The 18,824-nt window shown below is 41.9% G+C and overlaps 1 protein-coding gene across 1 annotated transcript in view; it reads left to right on the top strand.

Annotated features, from left to right (window-relative positions):
• Positions 1 to 6,981: 6,981 nt before the first annotated feature.
• Positions 6,982 to 18,824, top strand: part of LONRF1 (LON peptidase N-terminal domain and ring finger 1) — a 38,859-nt gene continuing 27,016 nt past the window's right edge. The window contains exons 1-2 of the mRNA XM_024193275.3: positions 6,982 to 7,641; positions 12,195 to 12,313. Coding sequence (XP_024049043.2) covers positions 7,017 to 7,641; positions 12,195 to 12,313 — 744 coding nt within the window. The 5' untranslated portion in view covers positions 6,982 to 7,016. The remainder of the gene's footprint in view (positions 7,642 to 12,194; positions 12,314 to 18,824) is intronic.

Raw genomic sequence — 18,824 nt, forward strand, 5'->3', positions numbered from 1 at the left:
AGTCCCCCCCCTCCCCCCAGTACCAATCTTGTATTGTGCCAGTGCAGTACAACCTATAAACTTTGTTAGATCAGGAGAACTACTCCTGATTCTTAACCAGAAAGTCTCTTAGAAGTCTCTTAGGCTGTTCTGCTGTTCCCCATTTAAATGTACAACACTGCCATGGAACAGGTCCAATAGGAGCTCTGCGCATTCACCTTCCCCCTTGTAGTTTTCTTCTATATCAGTGTTTAACAGATGCATCGGCCCAAATTTTGCAACAGCAGTTCCCTTTTTTACTATTTGTTGTTTGTCAGAAACATCCAGCAAACGAACTGGGATCAGTTCTTGTTTTAGATCCCTAGAACTTTAGTAGATAAAATTCCCTCAAGAACCTGGATCTCAAAACAGATTTCAGCAACTCCCCATTTTTCCCTTGCTGGAAAGCTACCACAACATATAGCTCTTATAAGGGTTTCTGCCCCTTGGAGCAGGACAACTTGCTCATTGCAAACCAATTGCCTACAAACCATTTGTCTCATCTAGGCCATTGTGAAGGTCAATACTATTATGGTCACCACTTTTACAAGACTACGATACATTTTGTACAAAGTGTGCCTTGTAAGATATCATTTGAAAACACATAATCTACTGAATATTGTTGTCCTGGTAAAATGTGGGCATCAACATTGTATGAGAATTTATTAGATTCTACTATGTATCATTGTTATAGCATGCTCCAAGGTTCAGACAAGCAGCTCCAAACCAGTTTTTCAGAGACAAAAGCTCACTGGCACCCTAGCCAGGTGTTAAGAGCAATGAGTAAGGCTACGATTATGTCACGAAGGTCATGGAATCCATGACTTCCATTGACCTCCTTGACATTTTCTGCCCCGGGGCTGGAGCTCCCACTGCAGTTCCCAGCCCCCGCCCTGGTGGGGAGACCTAACAGCTGCCCAGACGCAGCAGAGGACAGGGGGCAGGCAGACCCTGCAGCTGCCCAGCCACAGCAGGCAGCGGTGACACCCCACAACTGCCAAGCTGTGGCAGGCGGCCGGCAGGGCCCCACTACTGCCCAACCATGATGGGCATTGGGGAAACCCCCTGCAGCTGCCCAGCTGCGGCAGGGCCCCCCCACAGCTGCCCAGCCATGGTGGGCAGCAGTGACTCCTTGCAGCTGGTGGACCTCGCAGCAGTCCAGCCCCAAAGGCAGGGGGACCCCACGCACTGCAGCAGTGTGGGAGCCGGTAACCCCAGCAGCAGTGGGTGCTGAACCCTCTTACCCCTTTTGCCAGGGATATTTTTAGTGAAAGTCAGAGACAGATCACAGGCTTCCATGAATTTTTGTTTACTGCCTGTGACCTGTCCATGACTTTTACTAAAAATATTCGTGACAAAAACTTAGCCTTAGCAATGAGCAGCTTAAGCAGCCATTCTTCAGCACTGGGATGGTATAAATAAGAAATTTACATTTCATTTCAGAGATTGTTCAGACCTCACATACACAAGAGACTGTCTGCTCCCCAGCGGGGGGTAATCCTCAAATAGGGGTGTAAGTATGCAAAACAGTGGCCTCCACCTCACCTCTCCTTCTCCCATATCTCTGCTCATGACATCAACAAACACTTGAAGGACTCTGAACTGGGGGAGAGGTCCCTGGCTGAAAGGAAATCCAGCCTGAGAAAGATACTTGCTTTAAATCCTATTAGCTTGTTAAAGTTTAGGAATTATCTTGTGTTATCTTTTTATTTTGTTTTGTAACTAATCTTGACTTTTATGCATTATCACTTATAATCACTTAAAATCTACCTTTCTGTAGTTAATAAACTTATTTTATTGTTTTATCTTAACCAGTGTGTATTTAGATTAAAGTATGTGGGAAACTCCATTTGAAATAACAAAGTTGGTGCATTATCATTTTCTTTTGTTGAAATGACAGACTATGAGCTTATACTGTCCGGGGGATACTGTGCAATACAATATGCACATTTCTGGGGTCAAGGCTAGGACTAAGAATATGTGGGTGTCACCCTATAAGTAATTTATGAGTGGCTAGCTAGTAGCACTCAATATTGTGTGGCTGGGAGCAAGTTACATGCCGGAGGCTGTGTGAGAGAAGAATCTGGAGAGGTGGCTGTTCAGCAGCAAAGCCGTGTAAGTGGTATCCCAGGGTAGAGAATTAAGGGGGCACAGCTGTTCAACACTCTTGATTGAATGCTGGGGAATGTCACAGCCATATTTTAAAAGGAATTTTCACAGACTAAATTTGTATGACACCTTTCCTGGAATTGATTACACAGTTACTAGCTGTAGTGAAATCCAAGCCAATTAGCTCATTCATTCTTTCAGCCACACAAAACTTCTTGCTCAAATTTTATAGGTCCAATCTTCAGACCCAATTTTCCCAGTTTTTGAATAGGTACCCTTGGTCCAGTCAGTCTCCACTTGAGACTAATTAGGCAGTTCAGTTTTGGATCCCCTATTCCTTAGCCTTTTTAGCATGTCTGGTGTCAGGGTTCCCTCCCCACTCTGAACTCTAGGGTACAGACGTGGGGACCCGCATGAAAGTCCCCCCAAGCTTATTTCTACCAGCTTAGGTTAAAAACTCCCCAAGGTACAAATGCTCCCTTGTACCTTGGATTAGGTAACGCTGCCACCACCAAGTCATTAGACAAAACTCAGGGAAAGGACCACTTGAAGTTCCTACTCCCCTCTAATATCCTCCCAAGCCCTACACCCCCTTTCCTGGGGAGGCTTGAGAATAAACAAGATGAGCACAGACCAACCTTGGGTTTTTTTAGGACACTAAAAAAACCCAATCAGATTCTTAAAAAAAACAGAACTTTATTAGAAAGAAAAAAAGGTAAAAGAAGCACCTCTGTAAAATTAGAATGGAAGATAATCTCACAGGGCAATCAGATTCAAAACACAGAGGATTTCCCTCTGGGCAAAACTTGAAAGTTACAAAAAGAAAACCAGGAATACACCTCCCTCTCAGCACAGAGAAAATCACAAGCCAAAATAAAAGTAAGCTAACACATTCCCTTGCTAGTACTTACTAATTCTAATGGAGTTGGATTGCTTGCTTTCTTGATCTGTCTCCGGCAAGCACCCAGAACAGACAAAACAAAGCCTTCCTCCCCCCTGATTTGAAAGTATCTTGTCCCCTTATTGGTCCTTTTGGTCAGGTGCCAGCTAGGTTACCTGAGCTTCTTAAACCTTTACAGGTAAAAGGATTTTGTGCCTCTGGCCAGGAGGGATTTTATAGTACTGCATAAGGTTGTTACCCTTCCCTTTATATTTATGGCATCTGGTTTAATAACTTACATTTGAGCCTGTGTCAACTATTCCCATACAGATAACAGATTCTATTATACAATTAATAGCCAAACTCTGCTTATTATTTAACTGCCCAGATCTAAACAAAAACTTTGGGTCTCATACTTGTACCTCCATCAAGCTTTGCCTCTTCAGTGTAGTGTTCCCCATTTTCCAGAATTGGGACAGAAGCTTTTGCTAGACACCTTCAACTGTCTTGGCCTGCCTTCAATTTATAGCAATCCTTCTTTGTGGCTACGCTTGTCATAGTACCAGCACATAACTGAACCTGTTTGGCAATAATGCAAAAAAGCAATTTTTTTTTAAAACAAACCACATGTATCTGTTTGAATTGTTCAGTGAAATCATGAACCAGATTAGAATCCACTCTTTATCATACATATTAGACACAGAACTGTACTTACAGGGCTAATGCTGATCAGTTTTCATCTTCCTCACTAGTGGTTGCTTCCTCTTCTGGTGAACTACTGCAAGGAAAGATTCAAGTTCTGTGGCAAATTCCACAGTCTCTGGTGTCCTTTTGCTGATCTTGATCTGCAAGTCCAACTCCAGCTGTGCATCTATAAACTGGTCCATTGTCAAATGCCTCTCCTTCTAGCTCTTAGCTCTGCCAGGCTAGCTCAAAACTGCATGCTAAGGGCCTGTATCAGGTCTGGATAAGCAGTCTCTTTTCTGGGGGTAAGTTCTGCAGGACAGAAAGAGCTGGGACCCCTAAATTAGTTGCTTTAAACCTTCCTTTCTGTCCCACTTACCACCCATTCATTTTAGTTGAATTGAGCCAATAAGTCTCCCAGGGAGCTTTTTTCCCCTCAAAGATACGGGGATTTTGCATTATTTGAACTGGGAATCCTCCAGATGCTGCTTTAGTTACTTTTGTGAAACTTCCAGGTCTTACTTTAAATTCTTTTGTGAAGGGTCCAGTTCCTGTGTTAAGTCTTGTTTTACATCCTGATGCCCATTTTTTATTCCTGCAAGTACCTCCATTAATTGTTCTATCTTGGTGTGACGGTGCTGCCCGTGGGAGCCAGCTGAGGTCACTCAATTAGGGTGAGCTGCAAACAAAACGGGGCAGACAAACCCCAGAAGCTGGTGGATATTCCAAAACTTAGTTTACCAAGCCAGCACAGAACAGCTTCTATAGTGCCTCACTGGTTACTCAGAAGTCCAAACAATGCAGTTCCCTTAAAGTACCCAGCCTCAGGCCTCCATCCAGACACACACGTCAGATATGATGATGATTACTGAAAATCTTATCTCGTCATATAAAAGAAAAGGTTCTTCCAATCCCAAAGGATCAGCTACATACTCAGGTTCAATTATAACTTAGATCTTACCCAAAATACACGCTTATAGCCAATTCTTATTAACTAAACTAAAATTTATTAAAAAAGAAAAGAGAGAGAGTTGGTTAAAAGATCAATATACATACAGACTTGAATTCAATTCTTGAGGTTTAGATACATAGCAGAGGTGAGCTTGTAGTTGCCAAAAGTCCTTTTAGATATAGTCCATAGGTTATAGTCCAATGTCCATATTCAGGGTGGCTCCAGTCAATGACTGGGGATCTCAATCCTTGTCGCTTAAGGTTTCCCCCTCTTGAAACCCAAAGCAGATCGGAGATGCAGAAGGATCGTGTCCCAAAGTTTTTATACATTTCCAGCAGCCTTTTGGCCTGAGAAAACAATAGGCTCAACTTTCCTTCTTCTAAACATCATGGCAATTAGCACAGGATAATTTATCCATTAAACAGTTCAGATACAGGTTACCACAACCTTCAAAGAGACATATAGACAATAATACTATTTCACTTAAGTATCTTTCTAAATACTGATACTCCTTTTTTGATCTTTGAATCAAAGCTATAGCAATAGACAAGACTTGTTTGCTTACAGCACAAGCCCTGAACAAACAGCTACCCTTTTATCTCTAACAATGCAGACTTGCATTTCAAAGCTCTGTTCATTTACATATCTTCCTAACCAGTCACTAAAGTTCGGCCACGGGTTAGGTCAGTCTGGGAGGTAATTAACTCTTTCTGGCTCTGTCACCTTTCAATGAGATATTATATTACACTCATAACATCACTCATACACTCTTGCATCTGAAGAAGTGAGGTTCTTACCCACGAAAGCTTATGCTCCCAATACTTCTGTTAGTCTTAAAGGTGCCACAGGACCCTCTGTTGCTTTTTACAGATTCAGACTAACATGGCTACCCCTCTGATACTTCATAACATCACACTTGGTTTAACAGCTCACAATCTCTCTCTTTGGAAACTAGATCCCACCTCTAACACAGTTGTTGTCCCTCTTTGAGGTGAGCAGCAACTCAAAGTTGAGAATCTCGATGATGCTTCATTTAGAAGTAGACATTGAAGGAGTCTAGTATTTTTGGATGCAACTGGGTTTATTTACAAAGAACATATAGAATCCCACTTTTCCCAATGCAGGAGGCACAAATGGAGCAATTATTTAGCTTATAGCCCCAAGCCTCTTCAGCTAACAGACCCAAACACACTCACTCTAGCTTTTTCTAGAGTCATAGCCTACTGCTTGGCTTTCCTGCTTCTCTCTCTGTTCTTACCTGTCCTCCCTTCCCCCCTGTTCTCCCCAACACCTACCCAAAGTGCTACTCCACCAAAATCTCCTGCACACACCTTTCATCTGAGGAGGGGGCTTATGCTTACAGTTATGTTCATTGAGAAGTGTGACCCTTCAATCTCAATGGGGTTTTAACTCATCCCCTAATTTCACCCAGCTCCTAACAGGATAGGGCCTAGCACAGCAGGATCCTGGTTCCTGAGAAAGGCTCCTAGGCTTTACAGTAATATAAATAATAAGAAACCTTCACTCCCAACTGAAATGCTGAAGGTTACAATGCCCCACTGAGTGCTGCCCGGGGTAGTTTGGCACCTGCAGATCACTCAGCACAGGCTCAAAGAAGCATCTTGCTCTCATGAGAGCCAGAGTCAGGCACAGGCACTGTTTAAAGCTATTTGAAAAAAGTGCACGTGTGTATTTAGCTGGGGGCGGGGGGCAGGTTCTGTCATAATGGGGGCGCTGTAGAGCACAGAGGTTCAGGCATTTTTAGCACCACTGGGCTGTTTCTTCTCCCCTTGCCTGTCTGCTGGAGCCTCTTGTAGGGCCCCGAGAACACCTCCTTACCGCTCCAGCCATGCTGACCTGAACGAGCTCCCTAACTGCGAGCGCCTCACACGCACCGAGTCTCCGCCCATTCCCCTAGGCCCTGCCCACCACCCCGGCGGGCTCCTCCCTCGGCTCCTCCGCGCCTGTAGGCCCCGCCCTCTCCTCGCTGAGCTATGGCACGCGGGGAGCGTCGAGCTGTGTTTTGTAATCTCCTCCGCCCCCTCCCCCACGCCGTGCCTCTCAGCCAATGGAGAGTGCACGTTGTGGTCAGGTGACGCAGCTTTTTATGTAAGCCAGCGGCGGGTCTGCGGCGATGTTTGAAAGGGGGTTACGGTCTAACGACCGCTCCGTCAAGCTGCTGCTGTAGGGCGCGCGTGTGCTGCGCCCGTCACCCGCTGAAGTGTGTACACCCCCTCTAGCCCCCCCATCGCGAGTGCCTCGGGGCCGTGCGCAGAGCAGAGCCGAGCCCGGCTACAGCCGCGCCGCGAGGAGCGCCACACCCCCCTCTGGGATCCGGACGGCGAGCGGGGCAGGGTGGGGGCTCGCAGCAGGATGGCGTCGTCGTCGTCGGTGGTTGTGAGCTCGGAGGGGTCCCCGGAGCCAGGGGGCAGCGGGTGGCCCCGCGGGGAGCCCGAAGGGGAGCAGGAGCGGCTGCTGCGGCGCGGGGAGCTGCTGGCCCTGGGGAACCACCTGAAGGAAGCGCTGGAGACTTACTCGGCGGCGCTGCGTCTCGGGCCGCCTGCGGGACCCCGCCGCCTCGAGACCCTTGTGGACTGTCTGGTGCTGAACTACCGCCTCCGACAGGGGCTGGACTGGAGCCGGGACCAGGGGGCCCGGGACCAGGGAGGCGGCGCGGCCGCAGGGCCGCTGACCTGCTGCGGCTGCCGGGGCTTCCTGGGCGAGCCGGTGACCGCTCCGTGCGGGCACAGCTACTGCCGCCGCTGCCTCCGGAGGGAGCTGCGCTCCCGCTGCCGCCTGTGCCGGGACCTGCTGCTGCCGCCGGCCGGGGGTGGCACCGCCGCCCAGCTCCGGACCAGCGTCGTCCTCAGCCAGTTGGCGGAGAAATGGTTCCCGGCCGAGTGTGAGAGGGCGCGGACCGGCAACCTGCTGGGGGAGCTGCTGAGCCAGGGGCGCTTCCGAGAGAGCCTGAGCGCCGCCAGCCAGGCCTTGCAAGCAGGTAATGGGCAGCGGGGGAGGCTCAGCTTGCGCGCTGGGCCCTGGCACGTTTCCCCCCCCCCCGTCTGCACCCGGGGGGCAGGGGACCCGCTTCGGTTTCAGTTGGCGCGACAGGCCGAGACTTGGTTCCTCGGGTGTGCCGCAGGGAGCTGAGTGCTCTTATCCAACTCCTGTCACTCCATCTCCACCGTGCCCCTCTCCTCCCCTCACAGCTCAGTCGGGGAAGAGTCGACGCCGGGATGAAGTAAGCTGCCGAAATCACGAGGGGAAGCTGGCAGGGATAGGCCCTTTGAAACAAGTCTGAAGTTTGCTAGAGCTCCAAGAGTTGATTTTTCTAATGTCGCTAACTTAATACGGGAACGAGCAGCGAGAGAACCGATTGTGGGGCTGCATGAGGGCTGTCTGGTGAGCAGATACACGGAGGGGTACTTGTGGAGTGGGGCACACTGCCCCTCTACTGCAAACCTTTCCCCAGGCCAGCTTTTTCCGTGCCTCCGACATAGACATTGTTGGACGGTGACAGGGTATCTTAGAACCATGCCTGCTGTATTTGCATTGTTTCCAAAGAGAGACCTGTTTTCCCAGCCTCTCAAGTGTGTCACTGAGACAATTCCCAGCAGGCCAGGCCTAGTTGCATAAGCAGACGGGGCATGGACGGGGACAGGTTGTGTAATGCTAGTGACATCACAGATGGGTGTGGTAGGCGTTTTATAATACACTGTTGCTAGAGAGGGCAAGGGGGGAGGTGAAAGGGTGTTCTTGGATTATTATTTATTGAGTACTGACAGTAGCTTGGCTCTGTACAGACTCATGTGGTCACTGTATCAGTGAGGTTAGTCTAGCTCACCCAAGCATTTTGACACCATAGAGATGAGCAAGACATAAACACCTAGACAGAAACAATGCCAGGTTCCCTCTTATGGTGCCTTAGTTCCGATATGGAAGACTGAATTTGGTTAAGTTCTAGTCTCTTTATTTTTACAATGGTTGTTCTGAAACTTAGTCTGAAGTTATACCTTTTTAACATTTGGTTTTTAATCCTTGGCACTGCATTTATGGAATTGCCAGCTGCAGGGGGGAAAAAGTTTAGATATCAAGCTAAACATATTCATTTGACAGAAGTCTCTTTTCTGATCCATATTAGGGAGAAATGTTAGCTGCCATTTCAGAATAAACTGTTGTCAAAATACACTCCTGTTAGAAATATTCTGTTCAAATCTTAAACATCTCTTGGGAGCATAATATGTGTGGATGTTTGATTGTAGCAGTGTCCTAAACTATTTTTTAGTACAGTTGTAGCATCCTGTGTTAGTCAGGCCAAAGAAGCATGGAGTGTTGAGTGATTTATTTTTAAACTAGGAACTTCTTAAGAATTAAGTATTTTATTTTAATATAGAATTTGGCATTGTGGCACACACATAAAAGGTAATCAAACAAATGAAGTAAAATCTAAATGGCTTTTGGATTGTAAATGGGTCTCTGTGATTATAAACATTTATGGTTTAGGATTTTTGAGGAAGTGGAAGAAGAGAGATGGATTTTTCTGGATAGACATTAAGAACCTAAGGGATCTCTTCTCCTCCTCCTCCTCCCCATGGCACTGCTTATGGCTCTGACTGTCATCATATTTGAGGTGTCTATGAATGAAGAGTTTTTTAATTACATTGTTGTACCAAGTTTACATTTAGGTTTGGGTTTAACAAATGACAGGTAAAACCTGAAAACATAGCTTTCAGTCTTCATATTTATCCATAGTTTTCCTATGCAGATTATTCATGCATATATTAGATTGCAGATTTAGAGATTTACTCAGACCACGATCCTTTCTACATTCTTTTCCTTTGTATAGCCCAAAAAACTCAGTGTTCCAAGTACTGACTAATTATACAATAAAAGTTGTTACTCCGTGTGGTAGTTCTAATGTGTTATACATCTGTCTTAAACACCTTTAATCTATATTAGATGTCATACATATTTAGGGACCTTTAAATTCATTGATCTGTGAGTGTGTTCTTACAAAACATTGCTGCAAAGTAAATAAGGCAGATATAGAATTCTGTTAGTATATATTCTGAGCTATTGGCTTGGAAAGGTTTTTTTTCCTCCAGCAACATAGAGGAATTCTCACAAAGGCTCAGAGTTCGAGAGAGAGGGAAATATTAGCTTACTCTTTTTAAAAATAATTCCCTTAGTTCAGATGTTTTAAAGAAGCTTTTCTCCTTGTCATCCCATCTTAGTTCCACTTTACCCAGACATACAGTCCAAAATCTGATTGACATAAATCTGTTGCCCTAAATTGAACTTAATGCCCTAAACTCAGCTTTAGTCAGGTTAAAAGAGAAGATGAGTTAACTGCTTTTAATAACTCTCTCCTATTATTTGGGATGTGAATTAATTGTAAACATGGAAGTTTACCTCTAACTCTTCACAAATGTGGGGATGGGTAGTTCTTATGCTGATTAAGTTGAAATGAAGTAGAAGTCATTAAAGGGATGCAGTCAGGTTAAAATCAGAATAAAGACATCTTGAGTCTTTTAGCTTAGCATGTACCTCCTATCCCCCACATAACTGATATAGGTGCAACTCCACCACTTATTAGTAAATTATACTGTAATCATAAATAGTGTGACTTGAATTTCGTAGCTTTCTTTTTGCCTTGTGTATTTTCATAACTTATTTCTTTTAGCATATCCAAAATACCATAATACTTATTTGATTCCCTCCTGAATAACATTTTAATTTGGTGAAACTGAAAGTTTTGGAGTACAAATGTATTTCTTACAGTTTATGCTGCTTGCTTATTTTTTGATATCTTTGTACAATTAAACTGGCTAGTTGTATTCTCACTTCCGTAGTTTGTAATAGAACAGTGGTTTGATGTTTGCAATCTAGATGTTGCATGGATATATTTTTAGTTTTTATAAAAAGCATATGCTTAACCTAAAGTTGGGGCCAAAGCTGACCTGACAGTATTTCTTTAAGCATTGCAATTCTGGGACAAAGCTTAAAAACAGCTTGCAGTTTTGCAAGTACAGTCACTCCCATTTGGAAATAGGATTTATGCCTGCTATATGCATATGCATATTGGGTAGTTATTGGCTGATAACATGTTAATGGGCCACTTTACCTCAAATGGCCCCTTGAAATATGGAACTACTTATGCTAAACAATCTGTTTCACTTTGTATTTAGACACTTTGTATTTAGCTGTGACACTCTGGGTATGTTTCCCAAACCTGAAGATCTCTGTGTAAGCTCGAAAGTGTCTCTTTCTCACCAATAGAAATTGGACCAATAACATACGTACCTCACCCACCTTGTTTCTCTAATATCTGGGACCCAACACGGCTACAGCAACACTGCATACAGCATAATGTGGCATTTAGATTATGCTTACAAAATTACACATGCAAATTTAGGCCATGTTTTTGCAAACACTTTTGCACGCAAGTAACTTTACACATATGAGAAGGTCCACTAAAGTAAACTGGACTACTCACATGTGTAAAGCTAATATACATATTTTGCCAAATGGGGCCTTAAAGGCCTGACTAAGACCCTTTAAATCATGGCCCATCGTTTTGTACAACTCCACTCAAAACAACTTATCCTATCCTTTTTTTGGAAAGGGAATTGGTGTGTACAGTGTGTTAAAAGGACACTATCGATTCAGGTTAGACTTCAATTTATCATTTTCTTCAAAAAGCCAGGCAAATGAGGACTGGCAAAACCGTAATATTAATAGAAATGTTCTGACATTTAAAATTCAAAATAAATTTTTATTTAAGGGACATTGTTGATTCAGAATCTAGTCAATAAAAAAACAAAAAGTTAAGTAATTTCAAGTACTATACTTGTTGCCAAGTCCCCTATCAATGCTTGTGGTTTTTTTTATAGTCTCATATTCCTTGAGACCTTTTCTCTATAACACTTGGAATCCTGACACACAGTAGTGCTTGAGAATTGCAGTGAAATTGATCAGTCTAACTTCCTGGCCTAGATAGAGTGAAATGTTAACTTACTTGTTACAGCAGAAAAGATAAAAGTAAATTAGACTTTTTATAACAGGCATAAGTGCTTTGAACTAAAATGATTTCACTTTTCTCGGTAGTGTCTCAGTGCGAAGAAATTTTTAAAAAGCGTAAACAGAATATAATGTACATGTGAATGCAAAACTAACTGTCCATGTTAAGTATATTACAAAATTTATCTGGCCTTCTTGAGTAGGTTTCAAATTTTACCTTTTTGTTCATTTTTATAACGAATAAGTAGTTTTATTAATTTTTTTAAATTAAAACCTAAGATTATGTAAGTACATTAGAATGGACTATCTTTAAGATTTAAGGGAGGTTCCAAATATTTTGCAAAGCATTTGATGCAAACATTGTTTTTAAAACTGTTAAATTTAGGGAAGCCATTGCATTTTAAAAAAATAGTCTAGCATGCTTGTGGGTTTTGTTATCTTATAGGAATGTGTAACTTTTTTAGTTGGGTCAAAGTGTGTGTGTATGTATGTATGTATATGTATATAAAACTAAAAATATCTTGTTTTCAGATCCCAGTGACTTGATGTTAAGAGTTTACAGAGCTGAATCATATGCTGGCCTCCAAGAGTTTAAAACAGCCATAGAAGATCTAAATTTTATCATCTCTAAAATGTCAAATTGGCCAGAGGTAAGTTGGTTTGCAATCTGTTTGTTGTTTTTTTTTTAAATCTGAATTTGTCTACAATGCTAAATTATGATGTTCAAATCACATCAAAATAATTTGGCTGACCCAGTTATTCTTACTTTATTTAAACTTTCAAATCAGTGTGGTCTAAATGCTTGATTTAAAAAAACAAAACAAAACCCCCACCTTTAAATCTGGGAGTCAGTGAGAGGTGAAAAATACTGCTTTTCTGCATCCTTGTTTATATTTTTATCAATTTTGATTTTAAACTCTTCAGGGTGGAGGGAAAGGAACCTCTTGTCCTTTTTTTTTCTTTTTTGTCAGTGAACTGCCCTGATGCTATGTGAATATTAAAAAAAGGATAATTTTTTTGTTCTTGTATGATAAATAGACCCCCCCCTCCAAAAAAAAAAAAAATAGTCCCAATCCACCAGTGAGTCACAGGAAGGTTCTAGGTGGGTTGCCACATTCCAGGCAATTTTAACTCATCACTGAGCCCTGGCCTAGGCAAACCTAAATTTCTTCTGGCCTGGAGAGGAGCTTGTGGGGCAGGAGGGCGTTGGAGAGCAAGCCTATCTCTCACTGACCCCACTGTGGTGGCTTCCATCCCTCAGGGCTGGGCCTGGCTCCCCGCTTGGACGTTGTGACCTGGTGCATGGTGTCTGTGCCACTTAAGGTTACTGTGGCCATACAGGTATGGCCAGGCCAAACCTTAGTGGTGCTGTAAACCCATGCACCAGGTTGCAATATCAATCAGGTTTGGCTCAGCTACTCTCCTGTCATGGACAGGAGCTGCTGCCATTGTTGCAAGATGAGTATGTTGCGGGCTTGGTCTCCAGCTCCCCCTTACCTCTGCACCAGGCTGGGATTAGTGCGGTGCCTGCACTGGGAGTGCTATATGCAATGGTAGGTCACGAAAAGACAAAATGCAGTTGATGAGTCACCTTAGTAAAATGTTTGGGAACTCCTGGACAAGGCTAAAGCTGTTTGCTTTCAAACCAGAGAGAGTCTGTTACCATTTTGTTGTTGTTAAATAGACAACGCTATTTTATTAGTATTAAGTTTGAAACTAGCTTGCTGTTACAGGCTCGGTTTTGACATGCCCTGTAGTTTTGGCAAAACCTAACTAAGCTGCCTGAAACTTCAGACTTCTGCTCTATGCTATCTTTCTAAAAAAAACTTGGATGAGGCATTTGGGAAGCAAGACAGTCAGAAGCTGAGGTGGTTTTCACTTCTGAAACATCTTGCTCATGAGTTTTTTGTTGCAGTTTTGATTCTAAAACAGCTTTTTGTAAGTCTGGATTTGTTTAAAATTGGTCTTGGCATATTTGCGTGACTGTGGTGGGGTGAAAGAAGGGAGCGGGCAAGGCAATACATGGGTTGGAAAAATTTGGAAAGGACGGGGTCCCTATGGTTTGTTAGCTTTGCTTGGATTTTTGACAGAGCAGTTTGTTTGAGAATGGTGAAGCCTTGCAGAAATCTCAATGGTGTCCCTCCTTTTAGCTCCACCATGAACTGGAAATCTAATCATGTCCATAAACTACTTAAAAGTACTGTAGTTTCTAGTGCAGGGGTCAGCAACCTTTCAGAAGTGGTGTGCCGAGTCTTCATTTATTCACTGTGATTTAATGTTTCACGTGCCAGTAATACAGTTTAATGTTTTTAGAAGATCTGTCTATGTCTATAATATACAACTAAACTATTGTTGTATGTAAAGTAAATAAGGTTTTTAAAATGTTTAAGAAGCTTCGTTTAAAATTAAATTAAAATGCAGGGCCCCCCGGACCGGTGGCCAGGACCTGGGCAGTGTGAGTGCCACTGAAAATCAGCTCGCGTGTCGCCTTTGGCACACATGCCATAGGTTGCCCACCCCTGTTCTAGTGTTACCTCTGCCCCTGAGTCCCCCTGGCAGTTTTTGTGGTCTTATAGGCACAGTATCCTGTTTTTTTCGCTCTCTTGTTGTATAAAAGACTTGCAAAAAGAGGAAAATGACTATATAGAAGAAATAATAAAACTGACTACACAAAATGGAGTCAAATACACAATGTAAACAAACTAAAAACAAAGTGCTTTTCTGTATTCTTTGGCTGTAACAAAAGCAGTGTTTTTGTTTGTTTGTTTTCCAGATGGAAGCTTTTTTTTTTTTTTAATGTTGGTGTTTCTTCAATATGTCTTTCAGTTCCTGAAGGGGGAAAATTTTCAACAGCTATTAGTGAAAGTGAATTTGTCTTGTGATTTAAAAATTAAGATATTTCTTGTCTTAAAGTGGTTATCAAAAACTTAATGAAAGACCATCAATGCCTTCAGCTCATTCATAAGGTGTGATAGTTACATAGAGTGAAAGATTTTTGATTCTCGAATGTGTTTTCATGCTATCTAATTTTAAATGTTACCCTAATTTTGAATTTCCAGGCTTTGTTTTTGTTTTAAAAAGAGAAATGATTGTTCACTTAAGAGAAAACACTTGAAAATATAAATATTTACAAATTTAACACCAGCTTAACAAGTTCATTGCTTGGGAATTGTTGATGACTTCGGATGTGGTACAGGTAGCTGTAATCACTTAAAGGCAGGATCTTTCTGGGTAAATGTGCTGTTTATATATGCAGTAGGTAACTTAGTGTGGAGATTTGAATGAAAATTGAATTATCTGCAAATATCTCACTTTAGAGTTCTGCACTTAGTGTGAAAGTATAAGCACTCGCATTACATTTTTTCTCATTAAAGCATTTAAACATTAAATAATACTTGGAGTAGTCCTGTAAGGGGAGGTGCAGTTATCAGCCAGGACTAAAAACTTCAGATTTTTATATTGTTCTTGGAAGACATTTCTCTTCATACCTAGTTTTGAAGTAAGGAGAGACTCGTTTTCATTGTTAGATAAATAAAACTACATTTTCCCCAAGCTCTTATCTGTCAATAAAACTTAATTTACAGAAATACTAAATCCTCCTTGTGGCAAAACTGGTTCAAAATGTGCTTTCAGAATGTACATTCACTTCTCCATATACCCGGAGAGAAACTCAGCTTCTTGTGAACAAAACTTCTAAAAAATTGAGTTTGCTGTATAGCTTCCTCCAACAAAATCTGAAGACCTTTTTAGCCTCCATTCCTAAAAAGGTGGACATGTAAGAGGAAAGCCAGAGTCCTTCCCTTTCCAAGAAATCTGCCTCAGATGAGTAGAGGCAGAAATTTCCTTAGGAGGAAACGTGCTTTCATCGAACAGCCATTGTAAGGAAACTATCACAGCCATTTGTTGTGGAATTACGGCAGTCACTCCATAGGTAAAGTTGCACTGAATTTCCTTTTTATAAATTTGGTTTTGGCCCACTTATCTAAAATTATTATAAAAAGTCATATTGGCCTCAATGTTGTTAGTTAGGAAAAATTGTAGCGAATTGGACAAGGGGTTTCCGAATTCTGATACCCTAAATGTGTACATCAGGATTCAAAAAGTCCTAGGTTTTCATCTTTTCATAGCAAAAAAAAACCTGAAAGGGGAGAGAATCTAGTTTATTGACTTGTAACTGAGATCTAGTTATCTAGTGCTCAGGAACAAAATTAGTTGATTAAAGTCAAATGTCAAAAGTTTTTAACTTCTGTATTTGGAGCATGAGCTCCAATAAACTTTAATACTGCATATTACATGATTGCTGGAGACATGAGTTTTCAATTTTTAAAAAATGGTAAGTAGCTAGCTTTTTCTCTAGGTTAGAACAGAGGGCTTTGGCAGTGGGAGAATTGTTGTCACTGGGGAGACTTGTCAATGGAAAAGGTAGCTGATGGGGAGGGTGAGGGACCATTCATTAATTTAAAGCCTAGCCCAGGCCATGTGGAGCATCTTTTTGCTCTGTTCCAGCATCCCCACCCTCCCTACCCTGTATTGGTAGCTTTGACACTACTTCGCAGATGCTGCAATTCTGATCAGTTGCCTGTTTTGGGATCAAGAAGGAATTTTTCTTCTTATAAAAGCCAAATTGGCCAAGGCCTGGGTAGTGCAGTTAAATAGGAGTAGGATTGAGTAAATAGTGAAAGTAGTTGGTAAGGACATTAATTTGTTGCAACTTGGCAGTCCGTTTCCACTGGGGTTAAAAGGAATGGTTCCCAGAGTCGAAAGACCTGGGATTTGGGCCTTGTGCTTATGGAATAAGGGGAGATCTTCATGGGCTGAGGTCCCCCCCCTTAATACCTGCTGTCCCCCTTGTGGGTGGGATTAGGGTGATAGGATTCAGAAGAGCTGAGTTTTAGGGGTAAGCTGAGGAGAGTCTACTCCAAGTTGTGTTGTATAGTAGGACCCCACTGTAGCTCCCACACTGGACCCATTTAAAATGCCTGGTATGTATGAGTCTAGGTGACATGGCAGGTAGCGCCCCTCTTCTGTGTTAAGCTGTAACTTTGTTAAATTTATCACTCAAAATCCATCCTTATATTTTTCCTCTTTTGCCATCATATCCAGATGAGAGAATTTTTCCACTCAAAGGCTTGTGGGGTGGGAGGCCGCACATGGCAACATGTCTTTCAAGTCTTAGTATAGGGATTTTACCTTTTCCTGCAGTCCTCAAAAGTAAGTAGGAGAGTGTACCCCACCATCTTACCCAGTCTCCCCTTCCTGTGGACCTCCTCAATAGGGGAATGCTGTTCGTGCAGACCTTGAAATACAGTAAAACCTCAGAGTTACGAACTGATCAATCAACCACAGACCTCATTTGGAACCAGAAGTATGCAATCAGGCAGCATCAGAGAAGGAAAAAAAGCAAGCACAATACAGTACTGTGTTAAATGTAAACTACTAAAAAAAAAAAAAAAAAATTTCATGGGGTAAGGAAACTCTGCTTGTTTCATTTAAATTAAGATGGTTGAAAGCAGCATTTTTATTCTGCATAGTAAAGTTTAAAAGGTGTATTAAGCAGGGTGGATAAAAATCAATTATTTAAAAAAAAATCAAATTAGATTTTTTATTTGTTGGATTTTTTTATTTAAATCAGATTTTTTAAAATAAAATGCTTTTTGAGGAGAAAACCTAAGGATAGTTTTAATTAAGACACATTGTAGCTCAAAGTATCAGAGGGGTAGCCGTGTTAGTCTGAATCTGTAAAAAGCAACAGAGGGTCCTGTGGCACCTTTAAGACTAACAGAAGTATTGGAGCATAAGCTTTCGTGGGTGAATGCCCACTTCATCAGACGCAAGTAGGCATTCGTGGGCGTTCACCCACGAAAGCTTATGCTCCAATACTTCTGTTAGTCTTAAAGGTGCCACAGGACCCTCTGTTGCTTATTGTAGTTCAAAGATATCTCATCATGGAATAGGGATTATAAACTCTAATTCTATAGTATGAGACAATATATTCATGTAATGTTTAAGAAAAGTTTTGTAAATGAGTTCCAATAGTTCATGGATTAGGGACCCAATCTGATGGGCTTCCACAGGCTTCTGTATAGATTATTTAGGTTAATCTTTCTATCTACCCAGTGGGACTTAGTGCTCAATCTAGAAGATACCATCAGAGATGCTTAGTTTTGCAGTTCTCAAACTGTGGATTTGTTCTCCAGAGGTAACATGCTTGTTAATAGCAAAAATGTTTTTAAATAAATAATGTGAGAAATAACAGACCTCAACTCTGTGTACACAAATTTGCAGAGGGACAATAGAGTCAATCCCTTACCTCTCTCTAAAAGTGCAAAGTTTCAAAAAGTTCAATGAATAGAAGATTGTTTGGGGCGTAATAGATCTGGACAAGGAGAAGAAGTCTGGAGATAAATGTGAGAAGTGAGGGACATATGCTTGTTTTGTTAAAATATTATGTTTTCTGTTGAAGGAAAAAATCCAGAATACTTAACGTTGTTGTTTTAGTTAAATAAAACAATTTAAATGTCTGTCTGGTAATGTTCTCCTCCTAATACAGCATGGCAAGAAAATCCTCCAAATATTAATCATTAACCTGTTGAATTGAAGATAGTTCACCTCCCAGTGACTTAATAAATATCTGCTTCAGTTACTTTTGGTAACCAAACACTCATTCATTTTCTGATATAGCTGTAAAACTAATCTGAAAAGTTTTCAAAATTAATCGCTGTTTAAAAATGTATAGTGTGTACCTTCTAAAAATGAAACCTACCGTATATACTCGTTCATAAGCCGAATATTTTTGGCAAAAAAGTGACGCATCAGAGTGGGGGTTGGCTTATAAACGGGTCTACACCAAAATTTGATGATTTTAAACTCTATGGAATAATTGAATTGAATATCTAATACATTGTCGCTTTGTTTATCTGGAGCGTCTGCAGGCATGGAACCCCTCAGCTCCCTGTGGCCGTGGTTTGCTGTTCCCAGCCAGTGGGTTGGCTTATGAAAGGGTCATACGGTTTTTGCTATTTTTACCTAATCATCTTGGGGGGTCGGCTTATAGACAAACGGGCTAATGAACGAGTACATACGGTACATCTATCTCTGAGTTGTGAAGAACATGTGTTAAGGTTATAACAACCAACAAGAATGCACTTTTATGTAGAAAAC

The sequence above is a fragment of the Terrapene carolina genome, unplaced genomic scaffold (genome assembly GCF_002925995.2).
Source record: "Terrapene carolina triunguis isolate 2854851 unplaced genomic scaffold, T_m_triunguis-2.0 Scaffold66, whole genome shotgun sequence".
In the NCBI taxonomy this organism is placed as follows: Eukaryota; Metazoa; Chordata; order Testudines; family Emydidae; genus Terrapene; species Terrapene triunguis.